At 42.0% G+C, this 22,291-nt stretch overlaps 1 protein-coding gene and 1 long non-coding RNA gene across 5 annotated transcripts in view; one reads left to right on the top strand and one right to left on the bottom strand.

Moving 5' to 3' along the window:
- LOC138764929 (mitochondrial glutamate carrier 1-like) overlaps positions 1-3,702 on the top strand; it is a 30,446-nt gene extending 26,744 nt beyond the window's left edge. For all 4 annotated transcript variants that reach the window (XM_069941392.1, XM_069941395.1, XM_069941394.1 and 1 more), the window contains 2 exons: positions 435-510; positions 2,513-3,702. In XM_069941392.1, the coding sequence (XP_069797493.1) occupies positions 435-510; positions 2,513-2,666 (230 nt within the window). In that variant the 3' untranslated portion in view covers positions 2,667-3,702. The remainder of the gene's footprint in view (positions 1-434; positions 511-2,512) is intronic.
- Positions 749-22,291, bottom strand: part of LOC138764930 (uncharacterized) — a 33,103-nt gene continuing 11,560 nt past the window's right edge. The window contains exons 2-3 of the long non-coding RNA XR_011358367.1: positions 12,755-12,937; positions 749-1,003 (exon numbers count right to left, since the gene is read on the bottom strand). This is a non-coding gene — a long non-coding RNA (uncharacterized lncRNA). The remainder of the gene's footprint in view (positions 1,004-12,754; positions 12,938-22,291) is intronic.

The raw sequence follows: 22,291 nt of genomic DNA, 5'->3' as shown, positions 1-22,291 counted from the left end.
CCACTTGGTGGATTAACAGAGAGATTAAAACTGTATAAACTGATTTGAGTTCTCCGATGGACTGTTTGAATTGTTGGATTTGATTAAATGCTGGGAAAAATTAAGGGGGTTTCTTGATGGAATCTGCTGTAATGTTAATGGAATCTTAAATAGATTCCATTAAATAGTTCTTTAAATAGTTGCAGTTATACTTAACTTGAATAGTTTAGCTTGTTCCCTGATGCATTTGGGACTTTACAAGTTGGTCAGTGAGATGCCATCTTTGCCACTGGCAATTGGCCAGTTAAGGCAGGATTACATTTGAGAATAACAGAACTGTTCTTGTCCATCAATTTGCTTAATTTAAATTCATGTAAAATGCAAGTTCCTGCTGGGTGCTGCATGTGAAAATGAAAAGTGCATTACTTGATTATAAATTTGTTTCTGTACTTCAGTGATCAAAACGAGATTCCAGTCTCTACATAGAGGAGCAAATGAAGAAGTATACAGTGGAATTGTGGACTGTGCCAGGTGAGTGAGTGCTAGGGTGAGCAAAGTTAAGTTAATGCTTTAAATTGATATATTCCCACCCCACCACTACGTAATGTGCAGAATTAACAGTTACAATGGTTATGTTACATATAAGGCCCTTTATCATATCCTCTTCAAAGTGGGAATATTACACTACATTGTTCTGTGTAAAGGGTACTGTAATAGATTTGTGTGAATAGTAATATTTAGGTCAAGCTATGTCTTGAGTAATGTGGGTTTAGAACAGAGTTACTCACAGGTCACTGCACGTTTGCAAAGACATCACTGCAGTCAGAGCAAAGTGTCAGTTTGGAGTTGTACTGTCTAGAAGAACAATACCATAATGGAACTGAAGTGTATTTAATTGAAATTCAAGTACCAGATGTGGTTCTTAAAAGAACTCATGGCCTCTTGAACAAGAGAAATGAAACTCTGAGCCATTTGAGTAAGCCTCTTGAAACTGAAGTGAGGTCATATTTCGGAGTAGTGACATCTGCAAACCAGAGTTAGAAGATTAGATGGTTTACATTCAACATGACTAAAATATTGGGCCTTAAAATGAACTTTTCAGACTCCAGTTTAAATTGAAATAGTTTGGACTTTAATACACACATTTATACAATTACATTTGCACATAGTGGGTTTAAGCTTAGAGTTAAGTAAGTTTAGAGTGAAGTGAGAACTATTATGTGGCTAGTAGTTTAATTTAAAAAATGTTTGAATTTGACACTGGAGAATCATTGCTGTTCATGTGTTAGTACTAGCAAAGGGCTTGTTAGTTTGTAACAGAATGAACACGGGATGGGGGCATTGCAGTCCCACCTTTAAGCCGGCAGCGGAGGTGGTCACAGCGCTGAATTGCATTATGCCAGTGTCATTCAGTTCAGCATATTTTTTTAAAAGCACAAAGCTGACTTAATGATGGGTCTTTGACACCATTGTAGGATCTCTGTATAAAAATGGCTATAGACGGTTGAAAATGTTAGTTTATTTGGTTACATTTGGATTTGGTTAATAGCCTATTCACAGAATTATAGGAATGCACTTTTAATTAGGTGCAATAATAAAGGATAAATTAATATCGTCTTCACAGAGTAACTTTTTTTTGAGAGAGTTATTTGTCACGTGTTTCAAAACCACAGTTCTGCTTGCAACACTTTAGCTCCAGCACCTATTCCCTTTACAATAGAAGTCCAAAAATTGGGGTGCCAAAAATCCAGACTTTACGAAAACTCAAACTTGTTAAATTTAGCAGGCTATTGTGCACATGTGTAAGCGTCACAGATGCATCACAGCATTTTAATTTAAAGCTGTTTGTTTTGATAAATGAAGCGTGTTGTATTTGAAAATGAATAAATTTATCAAAATGTACCTGTACATTGCTTCTTTATTCCCCCAAATTTAAATATTAAAAGTACTGCCTGAGAATCTGGAAAATCCCCAAGCAGGCTTCTACTATATAATTGTGTGTGATTATACTTGGTTGTCCTGAAAGAGCAGTGTTGATCTTAAATCAATACAAACATATTGTAATGGTGCTCCAGAAAAAAATGGAAGGGAATTGCACAATCCCTACTGAAGGAGTATCTGTATTTCCAAATACTGCCGGGGTGAAACTTGGATGGACCGAATATTTGACCATTATTTGAATTGTAGCTGTGCAGCAAGAGGATTGGGTACCTATCAGGATCCAAACAAGTTCTCATTTCCTGAGAAGCTGATGGAGCATGAACTCTCACAACATTTAACATGCATCTGGCTGAGCACTTGTCTCCAAGTTGTGGAAGGCTATGGGCCAAGTGCTTATGAATGGAATTAGTAGAGAAGGGTACATGGTCAGCAGAGATGTGATGGGCTGAAGGGCCTTTTTCCCTGTGATGTAACTCTTGAACCTAAATACTTAATGAAAATTGGTTTGTGGTATCCTCAAATTGTAATTGTTGCTATAATGACATTTGTAATCAATCCAATCTAAAATTAATCAGTTGCTGTTTCCTTGCAGAAAAATCTGGAAAAATGAGGGTCCTTCTTCATTCCTGAAGGGATCAGGTTGTCGAGCACTAGTCATTGCGCCACTTTTTGGTATTGCCCAAGTGATTTACTTTGTAGGAGTCGGAGAAGTTCTCTTGGGTTTTTCACATTTTGAAGTGTATTGATGAACTGGCATCCATTCCTGAAGGACTGCATTCTGCAATAAAAAATATCTTTAAGGAACCAAGACACTAATGCAGTTATTGGAGCCATTGTTTGGATTTGTAATGTATTTTTATGTATGTATAGGTGTGTTGAGAGGAAAAGGAATATTGCTCAACATTTTTTTGAGTGACTATAGGATGGTTGGTGTGGAAAGAACATCTTGAAAAGTTAGGAAAAAATGGTTAAATTAAAGGGGCCAAAATGTTCCCTCAATTGCTCCATATTCACTTTTCTACTTGTGAAAATTTGGAACTAATGTTTGTAGTTACCATATTTAAAATCTTTTTATACATTGGTCACTTCCCTTTTAATATTGATCTTTTTGGCTCGGGAATAAACCTGTTAACCAAAGTGGTTGGACTAATTTAAAATGACTCCAAACTTGCCCCAGTGCAAGAAAAGTAGCAATTAACTGTACAGTATTTGAAAAGTTTTGTGAAGAACAGCTCAAGTTGTAACTGTAGCCACTCCATTCATATCATTGCCTACATTATTCTGCCCTGGAAGGTTCATTTCTGGTGGCTTCACAACCATTTGCACTTCCTTGCCTGAAGCTATTGAATGGATTGCTAATCTCAACATTGCTTCCCCAGCCACACAGATGGGGATGCATTCAATAAGCAATTAATGATTATTTTTTCCTCATTGGTACTCGTGTCGTGAAACGAATAGTCTCAAAATATCCATGATTGGATTCTCCAGTTGTTTAGGAAACAAACTGTTAAGTGATTGAAATTCACTTCCCTAAGGAAGGGGCAGTTTCAATCTTTATTTTCAGTTTGTAACTGATCCTCTACCTTGGTGTTTTTACTGTGGTATTATAAATGCCATGAAATAAGCAATGCCTTTGGTAATTTGAATTGACTCAATGGTCCCTTTCATGCTGTTGAGCTAGTTTACAATAATGGTCAGCATCATTCTCAATGAATTCATGGTGGAAGTAAAACTGTTTACAAACAAATTGTAAATTGTGACAATAAACTTAGTTTTGTAATATTGATTGGTCCTGTGTTTGCTTCAACTTCTGACACATCTTGCTGGTAATGATCAATTGTCAATATTGCTGATTTTTAAAAAAATTCTCTTCATCTGAAGGTACAATATTTAAATTTAGACATGTTACATTGTGACAGGCCCTATTGTCCCAGGAGCCCATGCTGCTTAATTACACCCAAATGATCGACACATTTGAATATAATTAAACCTTGTCAACATGGTTTTATGGAAGGTAAATACCATAAAATTTGCTTATCGTGGATTCAATGGAGAACATGTTTATATAGGACTTTTTGTCAAATGGCGTTTAGAAATATAGAGGCTGATGCAAAAATTAAAAGCCTGAAGTATGGATTGAAAACTGGCAGATTCAGAATTGAAATAAATGGCTTCTGTGAAAACTCTAAGGTGATTTAGGAATTGGTTCTTAGTCTTCAATTGTTCATTATTTACATTAATGGCTTCAAAATTTGATGTGAAAGGGCATGTTGCAATAAAGATTGTGATTCTGCAACAGAATGTAGATCTATTGAAAATTAGTGGGTAAAAGACTGGTGAATGAGTTTAATGTTGGGGAAGTGTAGGTTGTGCACTTCAGTATGAGAAATTAAAAGGTGAATTATTATCTAAATGGAGAGACTCCAAGTAAATATTAAAATAGGTGGTACAAAAGGGAGTAGGCAAGTCCAAGGAAGGAAAATTGTATTTTGGCCTTTATTCAGGGTGTTGATTAGGCCTTGCCTGGAATAATGCATATAGTTTTAGTCCCTTTTTTAAAAAATAGCATTGGATGAGAGGATTGTCCTGGCAAGACTCAAAACAATTGGGCCTGTATCCTTGGGTGGCCAATTTTTAATTTAGATATTCAGCATGGTAACAGGTCATTTCAGCCCACGAGTCTGCAACCCAATTAACCTAAATGGCCTATTGTGCTGTATGTCAACATTAAAAGGTTGGCCAGCCCTGTTTTGGAGTGAAACAAAGTCTGCAGACACTGATTGCAGCAAAAAAAAACAAAATAAAAGCTGGAGAAATTCAGCTGGTCTCAGTGTCCATAGGAGGTAAAGATTTGCCATAACTGATGTTTTGGACCTGAGCCCTTCAATTTACAAGTAAAAGGAAGGCAGATGCCTGCATTAAAAGGGCTGGGGAAGAATGGGCAGAGGAATGAATTTGTGTATTTTAAATGCTGGGGAAACTCATGGTCAAACTTATTTATGTAGCAACAGTAAAACTACATAACTAACATTTCTGGCTTGAGCCCTTCAAGGTATGGAAGAATGTCAGCAGGCATTTGAACCAAGGGTGGGGCGGGGGGGGGGGGGGGGGGAGGTAGGAGATGACAGGTGGAGAAGGGAGGGGCAGCAGTGTTCACTGGAGGAGGGATGGCTGGGTGAGTGGAGGGGGCAAGGGAGGGAGGAGAATGGGAAAGGGGGGGAGGAAAGGTGAGCAGGTTAGCAGAAACCAGAGAAGTCAATGTTGAATGTCCTCTGTCTGGAGAGGGACCAGGCGGAAAATAAAGGTGGTGTTTCTCCAATCTGCGAGTGGTCTGGATGGGATATTGCATAAGGCCATGACAGATGTGAGCGTGGGATTGCATCTCAGGATTGAAATGGTCAGACTGACAGACATAAGGTGTTAATTGGATATGAATGGGACACGGGAGAGAGGTGAGAATTGACTGGGAGAAGGGGTGGGGATCTGTGGAAGTAGTCTTTTTTTGCACAGCTGTTGCGTGCCAGGAAAATATTCCCATTTTCCTGGAATACATGCTGTGTAAAAAGAGCTCCGAATGGGAACGTGGGTGCCATTCCCATTCCAATACTTTACCTCCTAGAGCCCTGGTAAATTTCCTGGAATGCCTGCAGCCTAAAGCTAACTGCAGGCATTCTGTGAACAATGGGCTAATGAATCGGCCTCACTTCCCTGCAATGACATTGCAAGTCCTGCCTGTTTATTTACCACATTTATGTCTAAATGTCTGTAAAGAAATTGAGATTTGGAGTTTTGGTTGGTTGTGTGTGTGGTGATATGTAATTATGCCACTAGGTCACCAGGGGTCATCCCGGTGACCTTGTATATAAAGCAGTCCAGAGCTACAGTCTAGCCTTTCAGGTTTGTCTTGTAGAGAGACAAGACCTCTTGGTGTACATATTAGTTTATTAAAGCTGTCTTCCTAAAGAAATCTCTTGGTGCCTGCCACATTGACCACCGACAGTGGGCTGATATCGCCTCAAACCGTGCATCTTGGTGCCTCACAGTTTGGCGGGCAGCAACCTCCTTTGAAGAAGACCGCAGAGCCTACCTCACTGACAAAAGACAAAGGAGGAAAAACCCAACATCCAACCCCAACCAACCAATTTTCCCTTTGCAACTGCTGCAACCGTGTCTGCCTGTCCCGCATTGGACTTGTCAGCCACAAACGAGCCTGCAGCTGAAGTGGACATTACCCCTCCATTAATCTTTGTCCGCGAAGCCAAGCCAAAGAAAAAGCTGTCTTATACTCGCACTGCTGGTGTGGTCATTGTCAGTACAATTTAATAGACTAATATTGCTACTAGGATGGAAGCTGCTTCTGCTCCAATGCGCATTCCAGACCACCTGGAGACTCTTCCTGAGGAATGGAATCTAGGAACGACTAGCATGCATGTGTATCTGAGGACCAAGACAGTGAGGTACCGCTGTACTGGAATTGTGGTGGAATGCGGGGAAGACCACAGAAGTACGATAGGGCAGATAAGAAATGGCCGAGAGCCCTGCCTGCCCGTGGGTTCACCGGTACAGGTGCTGCCAGTCCTAAACCACGGTCTGATCAGAAAGGGGCCACGACAAGCGCGGGTGGAAGGATCTCCACGTTGTGCTCCCAATTGCCACGTATGTGCAGAATTCCTGACCACTCCAGAGCTGGGGAAAGCAGACACTGCTACCGTCACTCCCCCAGCAGCAGTTTCCCCACTACCACGGAGACCTTGTTGCTAATTCTTTTTCTGTACTTGCTATTTCCCTTTCCAGCTGTTCTATTTCCTGATTGTAGTCCTTCTTCATCTTATTTACATAACTTATTATCTGCCCTCTGATAAATGCTTTCATTGCATCCCATAGTATAAATTTATCTTTAATTGATACCGTATTTCTTTCAAAGTACATTTTAATTTGTCGCTCAATTAATTCTCTAAAATCCTGTCTTATAAGTAGCATGGAGTTTAATCTCCATCTATACGTTCTCGGTGGGATGTCCTCCAGATCTATTGCTAATAATGGGTGCGTGATCCGATAACAAGTACCATGGAGACCTGACGCTACCACTGGGATCCCCCCTAAGCCTGCTGCAAATGACCCAAAGCCAGAGACTCAGCCAACCGCCCCAAGCACCCAGGTTACTCCTCCAGCAGACACAAGCCCCACAGAGGCTCTACCAGCAGCTCCCAGTGCCCCAGGGTCCACCCTTGATACACCTAAGGGACCAGAGACTGTGGCTTAGCCATGTGCTGCGACCAGACAGGCTGGAGCTCGACCCCAGAAATCCTGGAGCTGGCATGCACTTCGGCTGCTGGCAGAGATGCTTTCTGAATTACATGGAGGGTGCTGAGCTGAGGATGCTGCTATTAGCGCAGCTGGAAGACCACCCTTACTCCCTTATACAGGATGCCAGGTCCTACCAAGAGGCAATGAGCATTTTACAGAGGCATTACAGTAAGGGGCATAGGGAACTCCACTCCCAGTACAGGCTCATGACCAGGTCACAACAAGTAGGGGAATCTGCCAGAGACTTTATACTCTCTCTGAAAGACCTGGCGAGAGGCTGCAACTTTAAAGCAGTATCAGCTCAGAGTATGCAGAGGACATTGTTAGGGACAGAATTGTTGGGGGCATACGGTCCACTGAGTCGAGACATCAATTGCTGGAGAAAGGAATGGTGGGGCTAGATGAGGCAGAGACTATTGCAGAAGCTTTAGAAAGCACCAGGAAAGAATTGGAGGAGTATTGGGGCTGGGACAAACGTCACTGCTGGACTCTCTAGCCCCACGAAAAGAAAAGTTTGCTGCCTCACAGGAATTCACAGCAGCAGCAGCGCCTTGAGGGTCCCAAGTGCTTTATCTGTGGACCCCAGAGCCTTCTGCCCTGGCAGAGAAAATGACTGTTCCAACTGTGGAAAACATGGGTATTATGCAAAAGTCTGCAGAAGCCCCAAGGCCACAGCCAAGGTCCATTCTCATGCTAATGAGAGGTGGGAAAGCTCTTCTTTCTCCACTAACAAACAGAAGAAGAAGAATGGCATGTGCAGCCGGCCATCTTGGACAAATGCTACAAAGCAGAGGACAGTCTTCAGGAGATGAATATGACGCCGAGTACTATCGGATGGAAGGACACGCCAGACTTTCTTCCCTATGCATGAATCAGGCAAGTCCACACAATTTATCTGATGCCACTGTGTGCATCAAAATTAATGATGTGAGGGTAAATTGCTTAATAGGTAGTGGAAGCACTGAAAGTTTTATTGACCAGGGATTAGTCAACCGCCTTGCCCTCCCCACACGCCCGAGTGAGCACCAGATCCTGTTAGCAGCCAGCAGCCTTGCGGCTGAATTAAAACAGTTTTGCAGGGTTACTCTAGAAATCCAGGGCACAATATACAAAGGGTTCAAATTACTAGTACTCCCTCACCTCTGTGCCCCGGTACTATTGGGGTTAGATTTTCAGTGCCAGTTAGAAAGCATTTCAATAGTGCACAACGGGCTAACCCTCCACTATGCCTTACGAAGAAACAACACTGCAGCCTGTCTGTCGTAAACATAGAAGCCCCTCCGCTGTTCACACACCTGACCCCAGAATGAACACCAATAGCCACAAAGAGCAGGAGGTACAGCCCAAGGGACAGAGCCTTCATTAGGACAGAGGTCTGCAGGCTACTACAGGAGGGCATCATAGAGCAGAGCACCAGCCCCTGGAGAGCCCCTGGAGAGCCCAGGTGGTTGTAGTAAAGTCAGGAAAAAAACTGCGCATGGTAGTGGATTACAGCCAGACAATCAACAAATTTACACAACTAAATGCCTACTCCTTACCATGCATAGCAGACATGGTCAACAACATTGCGCAGTATAAGGTGTTCTCCTGAACCTGAAGGCAGCATACCACCAACTGCCCATTAGAAACAGAGATCACATTTACACGGCATTTGAGGCAGACGGCAGGCTGTATCAATTTCTGTGACTCCCCTTCGGTGTCACCAATGGAGTGTCCCTGTTTCAGAGAGAAATGGACCGAATAGTGGATGAGTTCCAGCTGAAAGCAGTGTTCCCCTACTTGGACAACGTGACAATCTGTGGCCACACTCAGGAGGATCATGACACGAGGATCATTAAAACACTTCTTCTAGGCAGCCGAGAAAAGGAACCTAACATACAACAGGAACAAATCCATCTTTAGCGCCAGGAAGTTGCCAATCCTGGGTTACATAGTGCAGAACGGGGAAATCAGCCCAGACCCAGCCTGTATGCTCCCTCTCCTAGACCTCCCAATGCCACACACACTGAAAGCACTAAAAAGCTGTTTGGGACTTTTCGCTTACTATGCCCAATGGGTCCCCAACTACGCCGACAGGGCCTGCCCACTTATAAAAGCTTCAGTTTTCCCACTGCCCAGCAGCCACCAGAGCATTCAGCGACATTAGGGACCATACCGCTAAAGCTACCATGCGGTCCATAGATGAGTCGATCCCGTTTCAAGTAGAAACGGATGCATCCGATGTAGCTCTGGCAAGCCCTAAACCAAGACGGACGACCGGTGGCCTTTTTCTCGTGAACCCGACAGGGGTCAGAGGTAAGACACTCAGCAGTAGAGAAGGAAGCCCTAGCCATTGTGGAAGCAGTAAGGCACTGACGACATTATCTGGCATGCAAACACTTCACCCTCGTCACATCCAACGGTCTGTGGCTTTTATGTTTGATAACCAGAACGGGGAGAATTAAGAACGACAAAATCCTGCGCTGACGAATAGAATTGTCTACAATTAACTATGACATTCTATATTGCCCCGGGAGACTCAACAAGCCCCTAGACGCGCTGTCCAGAGGCACTTGTGCCAAACTTAACCACACGTCCCAGTTGCAGAGCTTGCACAATGAGCTGGGCCACCTGGGGGGTTGCTAAACTGTTTCACTTCATTAAAACCCAAAACCTCCCATTTTTGGTAGAGCAAGTGAGGTCAGTGAACAAGAGCTGCCCCATCTGTGCAGAATGCAAACCGCAATTTTACCGGCCAAACAAAGTCACCCTGATTAAAAACTACCAAACCTTTTGAGCGCCTCAGCCTCAATTTTAAAGGCCCGCTCCTGTCCAATAATAGAAATGTCTATTTCCCAAACGTAATAGATAAATATTCCTATTTCCTCTTCGCAATCCCGTGTTCTGATGTATCAGCAGCCACTGTTATAAAATGCCTCCAACCCACCTTCAGCATATTTGGGTACCCGAACTACATGCACACAGACAGGGGGGCTGCATTCATGAACGCAGGAGTACAGCAGTACCTGCACGAGAGAGGGATTGCTACCAGCCGCACAAGTTACAATCCCAGGGGGAAAGGACAAGTCGAAAGGGAAAATGCCACTATCTGGAAAATGGTCCTCTTGACTTTAAAAGCAAAAGACCTGCCTGTTTCTAGATGGTAAGAAGTATTGCCAGAAGCCCTACACTCTATACGTTCTTTGTTGTGTACTGCCAATAACATGACCCCACATGAACGTATCTTTTCTTTCACAAGAAAATCCACGATGGGCACATTGCTGCCTAAATGGATGATGACACCGGGACCTGTTCTCCTCCGGAAGCACCGCAGACCCCAAAAAGCAGACCCGCTGGTGGATCAAGTGGAGTTGAGGCACACGAACCCTCAGTACGCCTTTGTCACATTCCCAGATGGAAGAGAAGACTCGGTAGCCACCAGGGATCTCGTGCCGGCCGGATACACGGAGGAAACACAGATGTCCATGGATTAACAAGGAGCGCAGCAGCAGTCACTAGAACAGTCGTCCATCAAGTCACCCCAGAGGAATCTACCACCCACCCCTGAAATCAGGACCTGGGTATGCCTACCGTATAAAATATCACCAGCCTAGACTTGATGGCAGGACCTAATCCCATACAAGAAGATTCCCAGCCCAAATGGCCATATGGCCATCTAGTACTTCCCACTCCCACACCTCCACCAAGAAAGGCCAAAAGGCAGACCACACTCCCCACCCCTATTCCACTACCGAGGAGGTCCAGAAGACAATGGAAGCCACAAAAAATTTTGGAATTATGAACTTACAAACAAGGGAAGAAGGATCGGGTGGGGGGGGGGTGGGAAATAATTTTTTTAAGGGGGGTGAATGTGGTGATATGAAATTACGCCACTAGGTCACCAGGAGTCATCCCGGTGACCTTGTATATAAAGCAGTCCAAAGCTACAGTCTAGCCTTCCAGGTTCATCTTGGAGAGAGACAAGACCTCTTAGTGTACATATTAGTTTATTAAAGCTGTCTTATACTCGCACTGCTGGTGTGATTATTGTTAGTTCAGTGTGTGAATGACCAACATCTCAACGTTGGTCATTCTTCAGACCAGTAAAATCACACAAAGTCTATCTTTAAAAAAAAAGTGATTCCCTAGTCTGCATCAGTCTCCCTCATGTAAAGGAAGCTGTATCAGATGTCTGTATAGTAAATTACCTCCACATATTCATAGATGAAGTGTTGCTTCACTAGAAGCAACAAGTCTATTGGGAGTCTCACGTGATGGTGAGGGAGAAGACCTGACTTTTTACAGTAATCCAAAGCTCCTTTCACACTTGCAAGTGTTCCCAGGAATCAAATGCCAATCTGCCTTTAAAGTGACAAGTGTGAAAACAAAATTATCTCACGCCGGGAATTGACGGCCTCAACCATGCCTGGCGTCTGTAGATGCTGGTGTTGTAATCAGGCAAGTGTGAAATGGGTCATTGCATTGTGGGATTTTTGCATGAGTGCAGAAAGAAAATATTAAAATGAAAGTATAAACTTTGCCATAGGAAAGTCGCAGGGTGAGAGAAAGAGAGGAAATAAATAGCAATAGTGGATAATTTTTAAACGGTGTGGGAAAATTGGTAGTGCTAAAGCGCACAATTTATAAAGACTGTGGGGGGGGGGAAGCAATGGTGGACCTCACTTCCCAGAATGCTGTGCAGCAGAGAAACCCCTCTATGAATGCTCCATGCATGCAGTCTGTGACCAAAGTGGTGGCTGAATATCTCTTGCTGTTCTGGGCAAGCCATCCCAGGAACTGGCTACATCCCCTGTCACAGTTCCACATCAGGGGAATTGTTTCAGAGGACACCAAGTTCTTGCATGTCGTCAGCGCCCTGGACACCACCACAACTGCCAAAGTAAGCTCCTTCATAAAAAATCCACGGATGGAGCATAAGTACGAGCAGTTCCAATATTTTCTCCTCAAATTCCTAGAGCTCAGCTGGCATGAGTGTGCCAGCAGAATCCTCAACATGCAGGGCCTGGGGACAGAAACCCCTCTGAGCTAATGCACGAGATGGTGGCCCTGGCAGATGGGTACACAGCCTGTTTCCTGTTTGAGGCCCTATTCCTTTCAAAACTGCCAGTACACATAACCATGTCAGTTTCAGACATGGATTTCAGAGTCATGCACCTCATAGCCAAGGAGGCAGACAGACTGTTCTGCATTCCACATGCAACCAGTCTATGCAATCAGTGCCGTCACCCCATCCAGTACACTAGAAACACCTGCAGCACAGCGGCAATGTGAAGGGCGTGCGGAGAAGAACAGTGAGTACTGTTTGTACTACCGCCAATGGGGTAGGATCGCCCGGCGGTTTGCCTCCCCCGTGCTCATACCCCCACCGCCAAAACCAGCATAGTGATGGGAAAATGGGCAGGCCGGCTGCCATTAGTGGCCTCGGCCATTGGCACACAAAGGCCTACTCTACCTCAGACACCAAAGGACCAAGAGGGTCTTCCTCGTTGACACGGGTGTGGAAATTAGCCTCATCCTGCCTACATACTTTGAGGTGAAACACAACACCAAAGGCCTTCCCCTGCAAGCGGCCAACAGGTCCTCCATTCCCAGCTACGGGTCCAGCCTGGTCACCATCCATGTTGCAGATGCTGTTTTCCAGTGGGAGTGCACCATCATGGCCGTGGGACAGGCACTACTCGGAGCAGATTTCCTCTGGGCTCACAAACTGCTGGAAGACATGACAAGATGCCAGTTAGTAAATGCCACAACTTTCCAGTCTTTCCCCCTCACCCTGAAGTGATGCTCTTTCCTGCCATTGGCAATCCATGCCCTCGACTAAGACGAGTATGCCTCTTTACTGGCCAAATACACGGTTTTATTGGCACTGAACTTCCAGGACTCCAACCTGTCACATGGCATGGAATGCAAAATAGAGACCGCCAGCCCCCCAGTGCATGCACGAGCTCAGAGCCTCCCACCAGACAAGCTCAAACAAGCCAAGGCCAACTTTGCTGCCATAGAGGAGTTGGGGATTGTCCGCCATTCCTACAGCCCATGGGCCTCCCTACTCCGCAAGGAGCAGAAGAGCTTTGGCGGATGGCATCCGTGTAGCAACTACTGAAGTCTAAATGAGGCATCGGTCCCAGACAGGTACTCCATCCCACACATCCAGGATTTCGGCATGAGGCTGCAGGGTATTCTCCAAGGTGGACTTTGTAAAGGTGTACCACCAAATCTCAGTACACCTCAGCAACATCCAGAAGACAGCCATCGTCACATCCTTCGGCCTCTTTGAATTTCTAAGAATGCCTTTCGGTCTCAAAAACTCAGCCCAGACATTCCAGCGGATAATAGATGTAGTCGACAGGGACCTCTATTTCATCTTCATTTATCTAGATGGCATCCTCATCGCCAGCCCTGACGCCAGCACCCACAGGATGCACCTCACCTGCCTGTTCAACATACTGTAGCAGTTTGGGCTCACAGTGAACCCAGCCAAATGCAAGTTCAGCCTGCAAACAGTAGACTTCCTGGGGTATCGTATCACCCTAGAGGGCACCACACACCACTACCTGACAAAGTGGAAGCCATCCAGAACTTCCCTAAGTCGAGCATGACCAAAGGACTACAGGAGTTCTTGGGGATGGTCAACTTCAATCATCACTTCCTCCCGGGAGTGGCCACCCTCATGCAGCCCCTGTTTGGCCTCGTCAAACTCGGGGACAAGACGCTGCAATGGATGCCGGATGCCACGGAAGCTTTCCACACCACCAAGTATGGCGAAGGCCACAGCACTGGCACACCTAGATCTCACCTCCCCCTGGCTCTCACAATGAATGCTTCAGACAGAATGGTGGGCACGGTGCTAGAGCAATGGGTTGATGAACACTGGTGACCCTTTGTCTTCAGTAAGCAACTCTGAACTCAAGAGCTCAAATACAGCATGTTCAACTGCGAACTGCTGGCATTGTACCTGGTGATACAACTCTCGGACAAGTTTGTGTGGCATGGACTCTGCCGAGACATTACCCTTACAGTGCCAGTGCGTCAAGGAGCACACCAGACTTTCGAGCTGGTGCAACGCAGGTTCAAACATGTCCATATTGATGTTGTCGGCCTCCTCCCAGTGACCCAAGGTATGAAGTACCTGTTCACGACCATCGACAGATTCATCCACCGGCCAGAGGCAATACCCATGGCTATGTGTGACACAGACGTGCACCCAGGTTTTCCTCACCTCCTTGGTCACGTGTTTTGGTGTCCTGACCCACATCACATCAGACCAAGGAGCACAGTTCACCTCCTCCCTCTGGTCCAACCTGGCAAAATTCTGCGGCAGACAGGTCCACCATACAATGGCCTACCATCCCCAAGCAAACGGACTGGTCGAATGGTTCCACCACCACCTGAAAGTCACGTTAAAAGCCCAATTTAAAAATTGTTAAATTTTATTGACCTTTTCAAATGTATCCCCATCAGGATGCATGCTAAATTCTCAAGATTTGGCAGTTATAACCTGTAAGCACTCCAAGACTTGATCTTAAAGGAGATCAATCTTGCGTACCTCCAAATTAATAAAGTAACAATGTGCAAATTGACTTGTTGTGCTAGCTTTTTGGAAGATCCAACTGGTTCCTGCCTACAACTCTTTTCCAATAAATATTCATACAAATTGTGAAGATTGTACTTAATGTGTTTCCACTAGCTTTTAGTTATCCTGATTATTTGGCTGTTTAAATTGACGTTCTCTACATCATACCCTTAAACAATTTTTTCCTTGTTTGCTCTGCTTCCTGATCTTGAATACCTCTCTTAACCTTCTTTACAGTAAGGAGAATCATCATCTTTCATCCCTTTTGAACCAATTCATGAGGTGGAACATAATTGATATTTCACTAAGGTTTTTATTGCTTTGCATTCTATTAGCATGGAAGTTGGACCTTTTTTTTTAAAATACAATACGATAATAAGTGTTGATACCAATTTGGGTTCAACACAAAGAGTGAACAGGCCTGTGACATCTTTGCAGCTGGATGGTTTAATGTTCAAAAACAGCTTCAGCCACAACACTGAGAAGGGCAGTGGCTACTGAAGACACATTTCCCTTGGCATCCAGACATAAACACATGTTATGGCTGCCATCCTGGAGAAAAAGAGGGAGAGAAAACAACACAATCTCATTGTAAACTAGCAGGAGAGGTCCCATATGCCAATATAAAATCTTGGCAGAAGGTGGCTACAGTTGTCTCTTTGAGTTGTGAGAATACCTACTCAATTATACTAAGTACAAACACATTTTGTACTCACACAAATAAAAGAAAAAGGGTGAAATACAAGCACTGTTGCAGGAACTTGCACATTGATGTCTCGTGCAGATGGACTTGCAAAACAGTATGTGATTATTAAATGAATTCTGGTTTATCCACCTGATTAATGACTACCAACAACATGATAGATTAACAAAATATAGTGAGGATCACTGGGTTCAACAAGCTGGGGCCAACAATTTCATTACGAGCAATGTCTCTCTGTTGGGGAATCACCTGAATCGATTCAGAAAATGCCTGCTTCCTCTGCTAGGCTGAGAAATAAGAATGTGAATGCCAATTTTGTGATGGTCTAGACTAGAGGGATTTGGGCAAAACAGGCAAATGAGACAAGTTTAGGTAGACAACTCAGGTTGGGCTAAAGAAGTTGCTGCTGTTAAACTCTATGATAGTTGACAACTTCTTCTTCTCCAGATTCTACCTCTGGTCTTCCTTGCTCACCTTCCTTCACCTACTGCAGTCTTCCTTTTTTTACTCTATTTCTGGTATTTCTGCACTCAGTTCCTGTGAGTGGAGTGTGCAGAGGAGTGAGAAGCTATTGATTGGAGGGTAATCCTTTTCCTGCAGTTTCCATCTCATTAGGAAGATCTGGGAGTGCAGGCATTACTACCCAATCTTTATCTCCACTACTGTAAGAATGAACTTAATGAACTTAACTTAATTCGTCGTACTTTTCCAGTTAACAATCCGGTGTAACTGAAGACTTACTGGGAATTAACTCAACTGTGGTTCAGGAACATTTGTACCAGATTCAGTTTCACAGAAACAGCTGTTACAGTATATGAGTGGTATAATCCACTGAGACATCCTAAATTAGACCTGAGGAGGTATCCTTTGAGAGAATTTCACTCTACACTGTCATACTGTATTTCACTGACGGAAAAGAGGGCCATGATTCTATAATTACAGACATACTGAAGTAATGCATTATAATTCTTCACCACTAATCAAAACATTGGTTTAGATTCCTGAATTTCCTATCACAATGTCAATTTCAATAGCATAGCACAAGATGGAGGAAATCCATTTTATGTAATCTGATTTGTTGTCCAGAATGACCATCAAAGTCCATGAAATGTACCTATCAACAGATTTTTCTTTTTTTAATACAGATAAGTGCTGGAGAATCTCAGTGGGCATTCTTTATGGCAAAGATACATATCCCAAAATGTTGCTACGTGACTGGCTACGTTTCTCCAGCATTTTTGTATATTAAACTACAATCACAGCATCCACAGCCTTTCTTGTATAACAGACTTATTTAGTTTCATTTGCAAATACGTAGAAAGTAGATGCACAGGAGTTAAGCAAGAATGATTATTGAACTTAGTGATTTTTGAGCGCTTTCTTGATCTCCCTTTCTATCAGAGTGTAGCTTAGGAAGGATACAGTAAAAAAAAACAAACGGGAGAAAATACAAGAATATGCTCACTTCCAGATTAATCTCATAATTCTATTTATCTCCCTGCAATCTATACTTTCTCAAATCTCCCTGAGTACTTCCTTGATCCTCCAGCCACCTACACTACAAATAATTTACAATAGCCAAATAACCTACTAGCCAGCATGTCCTTAAGATGTAGAAAGGAGTGGAACACCAGAAGGGAAGGAATGGCGTAGCCAGAGGTGCTGCAACACCATTGCTGTTGCTACTGCAGACTTGAGAAGAATGGGGAGAGGAGACATAGCACTCCTCTGTGGGGTTCTCCAGCCAATCCAATTATGGATAGCTCTGTATGGGCTTTAAATAGCCTGTTAAAGGAACCAACAGTGATTTATTTTAAAATCCCAGGACCGCGGGGTCTGGGTCCAAGATGGTGACGCCTGTGCTGGCAGCGACCTCAAGGGGTTGTAGACTCCAGGGAAGCAGAAGACTGCCACAGGGCACTAGAAAACATATAGAACATCCCCCTCCCCCCAATTTAAGAAGGCAAAGCAGAGGGGATGACCCCATAGGACAGTGACCATGTGTGATAGTACAGATTCTATCACCAATGTGTATATGGACAGATGGTAGTCTAGGATGACTGTGATTGGCTGAGAGTGTAGCCACATCTACTGGCAGGTCTTAAAGGATTGCTCCTAGCCATACCAGGTCATTCTGGACTGGTCGACCTACTTGTGATTTGCTCCATTCTTTTAGTTAATAAAAGCCTTGGTTTGGATCAACAAGTCTTTGGTTCTTTTGACGCACTCTACACCATGGCAGCGGACCATTGAGGGACTCTGTGACTGAAGAACACACAGGCGGCGGGCCTGCAAGCTGCTGGCAACTTGTAGTCAAATAACTCGCACCATGCTGCAGACTGGTGGAAACTGGCTCGAGACTGGTTGAAAGGGTACCAAGTATCGGAACCTGGATGTGAGAGGATGCCAAGGCCAGGAGGAGCTCCCAAGGGGACCTTGGGCAACTGAAGGGTTCCTGATCATGTCAGAGGTTTGGGTCTGGAGCTCAGGTTACCAGTGGTTTGGACTGGACTGGAGGAATGCTGGAGGTCAATCCACAGACACTAAGTAACTCTGTGGGGACTCTCTTTTGCTTCTCTTTCTCTGACTGTAATGGGCACCCAGCATTTTCTTTTTTCGTCTTACGGCAGATTAAATGCAATTTTTTTTTTTTTTTAAATTTTTTATTTTTCACACCATAAATCACAATAGCCATGATATACACTTTTTCTTTTCCACACATTTACAGTGACTTTTTCTCCCTCCCCCCTCCCTCCTCCCAAGCCACCCCCCCATCCCCCCCCTCTCATCCATTTTAGTTATACAATCTAGGTTGCATTAATTCAGTTAGTCAATGTTGTCATTAAACAAAAATACACCAGAAATTCTACTGAGTCCATTCTTTTCTTTTCTTCTCCTTCCATCAACTTAGGTAATGTTTGTTCCCGGTAGGTTTTCGCTATTGTATTTAATGTAAGGCTCCCATACTTGTTCGAATATTTCAATATTATTTCTTAAACTATATGTTATTTTTTCTAATGGAATACATTTATTCATTTCTATATACCATTGTTGTATTTTCAAATTATCTTCCAATTTCCAGGTTGACATAATACATTTTTTTGCTATCTTAACAAATCTTTTTTGTGCATCCTCCAAGTCAATTCCAAATTCTTTATTTTTTATGTTACTTAGGAGAAAGATCTCTGGATTCTTTGGTATATTGTTTTCTGTTATTTTATTTAATATCTGATTGAGATCATCCCAAAATTTTTCTACTCTCTCACATGTCCAGATTGCATGAATTGTTGTTCCCCTTTCTTTTTTACATCGAAAACATCTATCAGATACTGTTGGGTCCCATTTATTTAACTTTTGCGGTGTAATGTATAGTCTGTGTAACCAATTATATTGTATCATACGCAGCCTCGTATTTATTGTATTTCTCATCGTTCCAGAGCATAACTTCTCCCATGTTTCCTTTTTTATCTTTATATTTAAATCTTGTTCCCATTTTTGTTTAGTTTTACCATTTGTTTCCTCACTTTCCTTTTCTTGCAGTTTAATATACATATTTTTTATAAATCTTTTGATTAACATTGTATCTGTAATCACATATTCAAGGTTACTTCCCTCTGGTAAACTCAAGTTGCTTCCTAATTTATCTTTCAAGTAGGATCTCAGTTGGTAATATGCCAGCGCTGTATCTCCCGTTATATTGTACTTATCTCTCATTTGTTCGAAGGATAAGAATCTACTTCCTGAAAAACAATTTTCTATTCTTTTAATCCCTTTTTTTTCCCATTTTCTAAAGGCAAGGTTGTCTATTGTAAAAGGGAGTAGCTTATTTTGCGTCAATATTAGTTTTGGTATTTGGTAATTTATTTTATTTCTTTCTACATGAATCTTCTTCCATATATTGAGGAGATGGTGTAATACTGGAGAACTTCTATGTTGTACCAATTTTTCGTCCCATTTATATAATATGTGTTCAGGTATCTTTTCCCCTATTTTATCTAATTCTAGTCTCGTCCAGTCTGGTTTTTACCTTGTTTGATAAAAATCTGATAGGTACCTTAATTGTGCGGCTCTATAATAATTTTTGAAGTTTGGCAATTGTAAGCCTCCTTGTTTATACCATTCTGTTAATTTGTCTAGTGCTATCCTCGGTTTCCCCCCTCTCCATAAAAATCTCCTTATTATTTTCTTTAACTCTTTGAAGAATTTTTCTGTCAGTTGTATTGGCAATGCCTGAAATAAGTATAGTATCCTTGGAAAAATGTTCATTTTAATACAGTTTATCCTTCCTATCAGTGTTAGTGGTAGCTCTTTCCAATGCTCTAAATCGTCCTGTAATTTTTTCATTAGTGGATTGTAATTGAGTTTATATAATTGGCCTAGATTTTTGTTTATTTGCACACCTAGGTATCTTATTGCCTGCGTTTGCCATCTGAATGGGGATTCCTCCTTAAATTTTGAGAAATCCGCGTTATTCATAGGCATTGCTTCACTTTTATTTACGTTTATCTTGTATCCCGACACTTCTCCATATTCCTTCAATTTCTTATATAGTTCTTTTATTGATAGTTCTGGTTCTGTTAAGTACACTATCACATCATCCGCAAACAGACTGATTTTATATTCCCTGTCTTTTATTTTTATTCCTTTTATATTATTATCTCTTCTTATCGATTCTGCTAGTGGTTCTATAGCTAGCGCAAACAATAATGGTGATAGTGGGCATCCCTGCCGCGTTGACCTGCTTAAGTTAAATTGCTTTGATACATGTCCATTTACTGTCACTTTCGCTAACGGTCCCTTATATAATGCTTTAATCCAATTAATATACTTCTCCGGTAAACTGAATTTTTGCAATACTTTGAACAAGTAATTCCATTCTACTCTGTCGAAGGCCTTCTCTGCGTCTAAAGCAACTGCTACTGCCGGTGCTTTATTTCCTTCTACTGCATGAATTAAGTTAATAAATTTACAAATATTGTCTGTTGTGCGTCTTTTTTTGATAAATCCAGTTTGGTCTAAATTTACCATTTTCGGTACCTGTTCTGCTAATCTGTTCGCTAATAGTTTAGCTATTATCTTATAATCTGTGTTTAGCAGAGATATTGGTCTATATGACGCTGGTGAGAGTGGATCTTTCCCTTGTTTTAGTATCACTGTAATTATTGCTGTTTTACATGAATCTGGTAAGTTTTGTGTTTCATCAATCTGGTTGATTACATCCAGGAGGGGCGGTATTATTAAGTCTTTAAATGTTTTGTAGAATTCTATTGGGAGTCCATCCTCTCCTGGTGTCTTATTATTTGGTAAATTTTTTATTATCTCTTGTATTTCTACTGTTCCAAATGGTTCTGTTAATTTATTTTGTTCCTCTATTTGTAGTTTTGGTAGTTCAATTTTAGTCAAAAATTCATCTATTTTCCCTTCTTTCCCTTCGTTTTCGGTTCGGTATAATTGTTCATAGAATTCTCTGAAGTTTTCCTTAATTTCTTTTGGATTATATGTAATTTGTTTGTCTTTTTTCCTTGTTGCCAATACCATTTTCTTAGTTTGCTCTGTCTTAAGCTGCCATGCTAGGATTTTGTGTGTTTTTTCCCCTAGTTCATAATATTTCTGTTTTGTCTTCATTATATTCTTCTCCACCTTATATGTTTGTAATGTTTCATATTTTATTTTTTTATCCGCCAATTCTCTTCTTTTGGTTGTATCTTCCTTTATTGCTAATTTTTTTTCTATGTTTATTATTTCCCTTTCCAACTGCTCTGTTTCCTGATTATAGTCCTTCTTCATCTTGGTTGCATAACTTATTATTTGCCCTCTAATGAATGCTTTCATTGCGTCCCATAGTATAAACTTATCTTCCACTGATTCCGTATTTACTTCAAAGTACATTTTTAATTGTTTTTCAATAAATTCTCTAAAATCCTGTCTTTTAAGTAGCATGGGGTTAATCTCCATCTATACATTCTTGGAGGGATGTCTTCTAGCTCTATTGCCAATAACAGGGGTGAGTGGTCCGATAATAGTCTAGCTTTATATTCCGTTTTCCTAACTCTCCCTTGTATGTGGGCTGATAACAGGAATAGGTCTATCCTTGAGTATGTTTTATGTCTAGTCGAGTAGTATGAGTATTCCTTTTCTTTCGGGTTTTGTTTCCTCCATATGTCCACAAGTTTCATTTCTTGCATTGATTTAATTATAAATTTGGTTACTTTGTTCTTCCTATTAATTTTTTTCCCCGTTTTATCCATATTTGGATCCAAATTCAGATTGAAATCCCCTCCTATTAGTATGTTCCCTTGCGTATTAGCTACCTTCAAAAAGATATCTTGCATAAACTTTTGATCTTCTTCGTTAGGTGAATATATATTAAGTAGATTCCAAAGCTCTGAATATATCTGACATTTTATCATTACATATCTCCCTGCTGGATCTATTATTTCCTCTTCTATTTTAAATGGCACATTTTTGCTAATTAATATAGCCACTCCTCTTGCTTTTGAATTATACGATGCTGCTGTTACATGTCCTACCCAATCTCTCTTTAATTTCTTGTGCTCCAATTCAGTTAAGTGTGTTTCTTGGACAAATGCTATATCTATTTTTTCCTTTTTCAGTAAATTTAGTAGTTTCTTCCTTTTAATTTGGTTATGTATTCCATTAATATTTAGAGTCATATAGTTCAGCGTAGCCATTTTATATTTTGTTTATCTTCTCTTTCCGTTTTTCCATCATTACCTTTCCTCCTTTTCCATTTCTGTTTTCTTATTTTCAACTCTTTACCAGACAAC

This window comes from Narcine bancroftii, chromosome 5, assembly GCF_036971445.1.
Source record: "Narcine bancroftii isolate sNarBan1 chromosome 5, sNarBan1.hap1, whole genome shotgun sequence".
Classification (NCBI taxonomy): domain Eukaryota; kingdom Metazoa; phylum Chordata; class Chondrichthyes; order Torpediniformes; family Narcinidae; genus Narcine; species Narcine bancroftii.
The sequence above is the reverse complement of the archived record's forward strand: the minus strand, read 5'-3'. Positions and strand labels throughout refer to the sequence as shown.